Source organism: Eurosta solidaginis, chromosome 4, assembly GCF_040869045.1.
Source record: "Eurosta solidaginis isolate ZX-2024a chromosome 4, ASM4086904v1, whole genome shotgun sequence".
Taxonomy (NCBI): domain Eukaryota; kingdom Metazoa; phylum Arthropoda; class Insecta; order Diptera; family Tephritidae; genus Eurosta; species Eurosta solidaginis.
The window spans coordinates 87991202-87998098 of record NC_090322.1 but is presented as its reverse complement, the minus strand read 5'-3'; the positions used below and the strand labels follow the sequence as shown (position 1 = coordinate 87998098).

General features: G+C 38.8%; 1 protein-coding gene across 1 annotated transcript; it reads right to left on the bottom strand.

The window, feature by feature from the left end:
• Window positions 1-360: 360 nt before the first annotated feature.
• On the bottom strand, window positions 361-2099 carry LOC137248051 (uncharacterized). The gene is made up of 2 exons (XM_067778931.1): window positions 1846-2099; window positions 361-913 (listed from the first exon to the last, which is right to left on the bottom strand). Exons 1-2 carry the CDS (start codon window positions 1873-1875, stop codon window positions 395-397), a joined length of 549 nt encoding a protein of 182 aa, XP_067635032.1. The 5' UTR covers window positions 1876-2099; the 3' UTR covers window positions 361-394.
• Window positions 2100-6897: the final 4798 nt, after the last annotated feature.

The following is a 6897-nucleotide window of genomic DNA, read 5'->3' as shown; positions in this document are numbered from 1 at the left end:
TCATCACAGAAGAACGCACTTTCAATAACTTTAAGAAAGGAAAGTGGGACGATCACAAATCCTTTACATACAACCGCTTTGCTGCCTTCCCTATCCCGACTGATGCCTGCCAAGGGGAGCGTGCTTTACGCAAGGTCATTGAATCCGCCTCGGCTCGTTTCATTCCCGCCGGTAGAATTCCCGAAATTCGGCCCCACTTCGCGGCGGAGGCCGCAAGTTTAGCGAGAGAACGTGACCTTATCAGACAGCTCGATCCCGGTGACCCCCAAGTAAGGGATATAAACCAACGCATCAGATTGCTTGTGGATGAACACAAGCGGGCGAAATGGGAGGAGCACCTTAGCGGTTGTGTGTCTGAAAATTATTGGTTTTTTGAAGTAAAAATAAAAATAAATTATTCGTCCGTTTCAAACGATGCAAAGAAATTTTGTAAGTTTTCTACCGAGCTCGAATTAATGGATGATGTATCTTCAACGATTCGTACGTTTTGTGTGACTTGAGGTGACATTCTACTACTGTTTATGGACGAGCCGCTACTTAAAGGAGTCGGAACTCTTATTGTATAATTCTGCATGTGTTGGGGCACCGCGTAGTTAAGTTGCGTAGACGTGCGCATTGGGTATTGCGGAATGACATTTGGTGTTAATATTTGACTTGGGTTAAAAACATTTTGGATTTGAATCGCGTGTCTAAATTCCAATGCTCCCAAGCAACCTTGAAATAAAACATCTGATATGATTTTTCGCGCAATCGTTTTCTGGGAGGCCTCCATTTCACTATATTGCGAAGCCCACGATTGAGCCAAAGAGTCACCTTCCGTGGGTTCGCGGCTGTTGGCAAGTCTCTCGCATGCAATTTTAATAAGCGTATCTTCTTCAGAAACTTTTCTTTTGCTTGGTCGAACAGTGAATTCCTAAAAGAAAGATTTATAAGTTTTTCATTACTTTTCAGCTTCCACAAACAGAAAAAGATTGGAAGGTAGAAGCGAAAAATGTTGATGCACGCTGGAACTTCCCAAATTGTATAGGCGCAATTGCTGGAAAACACGTCAATATAACAAATCCACCTGGTTCTGGATCTTTTTATTATAATTATAAAAAAAAAATTTCCATCATTTTAATGGCAGTGGTTAATGCTAATTACAAATTTTTGATGGTGGATGTTGGCAAAAATGGAAAAGCGTCTGATGCCGGTCTTTTTAGCGAAACAAAATTTTTTTCACATCTAAAAAATAAAACATTGAAAATTCCTGACCCTCAGCCGCTTCCAAACTGCGAAGAAAAACTACCATTTGTATTCGTAGCTGACGATGCTTTTCCCATGTTAGAAAATATCATGAAGCCATTTAGCCACAACACACTCAAGGAAGAAGAAATAATTTTTAACTACAGGCTTTCTCGGGCGAGAAGAATTGTTGAAAACTGTTTTGGCATTTTAGCATCAAGATTTAGAATTCTCCTACAAACTATTAATTTATCACCAGAAAGTCACGAAAATTGTGTTAACCTGTTGCTACTTGCATAACTTTTTACGGAGGCAAAATGAGGAGACGTATTTTGAAGGTGGATTCGATGTTGAAGAAACAGATCCCGGAGCGATAGAATACGCCGATTGGCATAATGACCATGGACTTACAGCTCTTCAAGCTTCAAGTGCAAAGAATGCATCCAATTTAGCAAAAACTACTCGAGAAATATATTGTAATTTTTTAATACAGTGGAAGCAGTTCCGTGGCAGAACAATATATTAAATATAAGAAAGTGAATCATTTACGGAATAAATACAAAATGAATGTTTGTGTTCACAAAAAAAAAGAAACAATAAAATTTTGACTTTTTTTTTTACCTCAAATGTGTTTGTATTTTCATCCTGCATTGTGGTAACGCCTGCCAAAGGTTCTTCTTGACCTTTCAAAAAGCATAGCAAATCATAGCACCAAAGAGTACGAACATATTCATCCTCAGCACCAGCACCAGACTTCAAACTATCTCTCTTTTTTTTTTATTCACGCCGGTATTGCGCCCGCAAACTACTTATTTTTTTTTATAACTGTATCCTTTGTGGCATCAGGATCTACTTCTTTTAATTTTTCGATTAAAGTCGCATAATCATTATTCTTTTTAATTCTATTGCAATAATCTTTGCTTTTTACTTGCCACAATGATGGCAAAGATTCAGAAATTACTACGATTATGAGCTATTTCCCCATACACGCACGAACAGTTCGCGCAAATGTTCGCCAAAAATTAAAATATTTTGATTTTTGGCGAACATTTGCGCGAACTGGCAAACACCACCATACACGACAGAAAAGGTCGCAGAAACATGTCATAACGGGAATGTTCGCGGAAATGTTCGTGTCGTGTATTTGGCGCTTTAGCAAACAAATGTATATTTACTGTACTCGATGACAGTAGTGGGTTTTGGCAAATGGAGTTGGATGATCCAAGCTCAAATTCAACCACGTTTATGATACCGTTTGGTCGCTATAAGTTCAATCGCGTACCCTTTGGCTTAAATTGTGCGCCAGAAATGTTCCAGAAAGAAATGGTCAAACATTTCGGCGATATTCCCGGTGTCATAATATACTTTGATGATATGGCAATCGTGGCGGAAACTCTGGACCAGCGTGACGAGATTTTCGCAACAGTTTGAAGCGAGCAACTGACAAAGGTATAGGATTCAATCCAGATAAAATTCAATATCGTCAAACGGAAATGAAATTCATGGGTCGTGTAGTGTCAAAAGGTACAATTAAACCAATTGACAAATATCGCGAAGCTATAATCAAGCTGACAAAGCCAGAAAATAAAAGCGATGTTATGGGATTTTTGGGTATGCTTAAGTTTCTGGCGGCATATATTCCGCACTTATCAAAACAATCGGCAAAGTTACGTGAACTAACGCATAACAACGCTAAGTTTCAGTGGACTGATGCTCATGAAGATTAATTTCAAAATCTCATTACTATCATTACATCTGACCCAGTACTAGTTATATATGACAATGAAAACCCGGTAGTGGTGCAGACAGATGCATCAAAAGATGGTTTAGGTTGCGTTTTACTTCAAGAGGGACATCCTGTAGCTTTTGCGTCCCGAACTCTCAGTAAATCAGAACAGAAATGGGCACAAATAGAGAAATAGTTGCTAGCTATAGTATTTTCCTGCATTAAGTTTCATTATTTCTACGGTCGTGAATTTTTAGTACAGAGTGATCATAAGCCGCTCGAATCCCTTCTGAAGAAAGCAATTGATGAGATCACGCCTAGGCTGCAGGCTATGTTCATGTTTTCGTTCAAATATCCAAAGATGGAGGTAGTTTATACTCCCGGTAAGCAAATGTTGGTTGCTGATTGCCTTTCTCGGCTCCTTTAGGTGAAACGGCTGAAATTGCCGAGCTTAAGGGAGTTATTCATACGTTGTCCAGGAAAGTTTGCATATCGAAATCTAATTATGATTTATATTGCAAGCATATAGAGCAGGATGAGGATTACAAGAAAATGTGTCAATACGTGGAACAGGGATGGCCCAGTTATCAACAATTGAATGAGCAAAGCAAAAAGTTTCACAAATACAAGTCTGAAATCCTCTACGAAAATAGAATGTTGCTTAAAAATCATAGACTAATAATTCCAACCACGTTACAACCAGTGGTATGCAGGTGGTTGCACAGGCCACACCTCGGAATAGAAAAAACGTTAGCAAAAGCCAGATCATTGTATTTTTGGCCAAACATGACTGAACAAATTAAAGAACTAATCTTGGGATGTGTTGTGTGTGAAACTTTCAGACGTAATAATGCAAAAGAGCCATTGAGACAAGACGACGTCCCTGAATATCCTTTTCAAATAATAGGAATTGATATTTTTGAATATGCGGGCAGATATTATATCTCCCTGATCGACGCATACTCAAACCTTGTGTTGTCGGAAAATCTTGCACATAAAACCGCTGGCTGTGTAATCGACACGTTGAAAAAAATTTTTACGAAGGTAGGATATCCCACAACAATCCGTTGCGACAACAACCCATTTAATTCGTTAGAAATGGAAAACTTCTTTAATGATGCTAATATTGTGGTAAAGTTTTCAAGTCCTAGATACCCACAAAGCAATGGATTAGCGGAGAAAGGGGTAGCAATTGCTAAGGGTTTGTTGAAACGGTGTTTTGAAGCCAATGAAAAGGACAACTTTCAATATCATATTCTAGAATATAATAACACCCCAGTGGCAGATTTGCAGTTAGCTCCAACTCATTTATTCTTCGGGAGATTGATAAAAACAAAACTCCCAACACCAGAACTACTTTTGTTCCCAAACTCAATAAATGAATCAGAGATAGGGGAAAGGATTAAAAAAAGGAAAAAGCAGAAATATTATTTTGATCGCAATGCAAAGACATTACCGGAATTACAGCTAGGCGATAGAATTATATTTAAGAAAACTGACGAAAAATGGTACTATGGCAAGATAGTGCAAAACATTAATGGAAGATCGTATGTAATAAAATATAATAATAATTATTATTTTAGACGTAATCGAAGATTTATAGCAAAAAGTAAGAATAGCGTTACGTCACACAGACGGCTTATTGAATAATAAAGGCAGTTTTCTACATTAAGACGCTTATTGAGCTCAATCTTCCCTACAAAATTCGAAACTATTATTATTTCATTAGTAGCTAATCGAATGCCTAATGAAGTCAAAAGCACAATGCAACTCTGTTGGCAGCGTTCCGCTTCCGTTTTCCGCTTCTTAGTTTTCAAAGCAAATGTCATTGTCTGCATGGCGGAACGATACAAGGTGGCCGCATCGAAGAGCTGATTATAACCTTTTTTATTTGATTTGATACATCAACTACCGGCGCAGTACGATTTTGACATTTTTCCATCGAATTTACAAGTACATGTAATTTTTTTTGTTTGTAGGTATGTCACCATGCTCCCACCTTGTATCGTTCCGCCATGATTGTCTGTCTCATCCTTCATACTAATCGAGCAGTTACTTCTGTGTGAAAGCAAAAAATTTACGATTTCATTAGCAGGTGAAATGAGATGATTAAGTTTCTGTGTGAAAACAGTATAAGTGATCATGAAATGTTATTTGAAGAAGGCATGAGTTAGTGTAATGAAAATTTGCCAATATGTACACCGCGGCTTGACCGGAATGATGAGAGAGAATCAGTATCGCCGTCCTGCTCGTTAAATGAAAAGAGTATGCCTGTGACTCGCGAGGTAATGAGTAACGATGAGTCAGTTGCAATACCTGAAAATAATAGTAATACTGGTGAAAGAGATGAGACCATGGATGCAGGCACAAGCAGTTCACAGCCATACTATCAAACACGAAGTGAACGTCTAGTTATTCCTCCCAAGCTGTATGGTTTTCATGAGGATTAAAAAAAAAATAAAAAAAAAGAGCATGTATTGAGTGTGTGAACTAGGTGTAAGCAACATACTATAAGATATTCCTATTATGTTACATCTTTAAATAGAACGCTTCTGTAAAATATTACCATTGTATTATTAGTGTGCATTTAGATAGTTCGATAACCTTAGTACACCAATTGTAAGACATAGGCTTCCGTTTTGAACAATCTAGCTGTGCACACACGCCAAGTGGAAATTAAATTAAATCTTTAAATATCAAATCAATTGTTTTATTGAATGATACAGCAAGTTTCCTTGGACTCCCGTTAGAGGATATTGATGGCAGTTTGTGATCGGTCGCAACTGTTAGGTGGGGCGAAGCATTGCTACAACAACAACAACAACCAAATAGAGAGGAAATGTCCGCAGAGAGTCCCATTGCGAAGTCATGTTGGGCACAGTGGAACAGTTTAGAATTGATATCCGGTTGCTTGCATCGCGTATGGGAGAGAGGGATGGTCAATGCAAGAATAAACTGATAGCTTTTCCTAGAAAGAGGATTCCTGACGTACTCAGTGAGCTCCATAATGGTCCAAGAGGAGGTCATCTTGGAATCACGAACACGCTCGAGAAGATTAAACAGAGATTCTATTGGGTTGGTTGCCGTCAGTCAGTCACTGAGTGGATTGCGAACTGCGAGGTTTGCAGCAGAGCGAAAGGGCCCAAAACCCGAAGTCATGGCCAGATGGAGCAATATAATTCAGGTGGGCCATTTGAAAGGATCGCTATGGATGTCGCAGGTCCATTTCCTTCTAGCAACTGCAGAAACAAATATGTACTGGTGGTTATGGATTATTTCAGCAAATGGCCAGAAGTATACCCAATCCCATATCATAAAGCGGAAACAGTAGCAGAAGTGTTTATAAACAATTGGGTTGCAATGTATGGTGTACCAATAGAGTTACATTCTGACCAAGGCAGGAATTTCGAATCAGCTGTGTTCCAGGAATTGCGTAAATCATTGGGCATTCGAAAAACACGGACAACTGCATTGATTCCTCAGTCCGATGGTATGGTGGAACGTTTCAATAGAACCCTGGAGGAGCATTTAAGGAAAGTAGTAGACCAGTATCATAAGGAGTGGGTTACACACATATCGTTATTCTTTATAGCTTACCGATCGGCAATGCATGAGACAACGAGCCAATCTCCCGCAAAGGTAATTTTTGGCAATGACTTTCGACTGCCAGCCGATTTGAAGTTTGGGATAGATGCCGAAGAGATGAGAGAGATACACGATCTTGTAAGGCAACAAGCAAAGATTACTAGTGACAAGATGAAAGCCAGATACGATAAAGCAATTAATTGGGAAGGTTTTCAAGAAGGAGATTTGGTGCTGTTATACAACCCACAACGAAAAAAAGATTTGTCCCTGAAATTGCAGTGTAATTGGGAAAGCCCATACAAAGTTGTAAAACGGATCAACGATATACAAACCATTGGCAAACCACGAACCATACTGAAAGT

Bases quoted from the DNA above. Each gene is read 5' to 3' on its own strand.
- LOC137248051 (XM_067778931.1), bottom strand. From the start codon at position 1,875: ATGCAGGATGAAAATACAAACACATTTGAG. The intron at 914-1,845 runs GTAAAAAAAAAA...TCTTTCTTTTAG, and splicing joins AAAATACAAACACATTTGAG to GAATTCACTGTTCGACCAAG.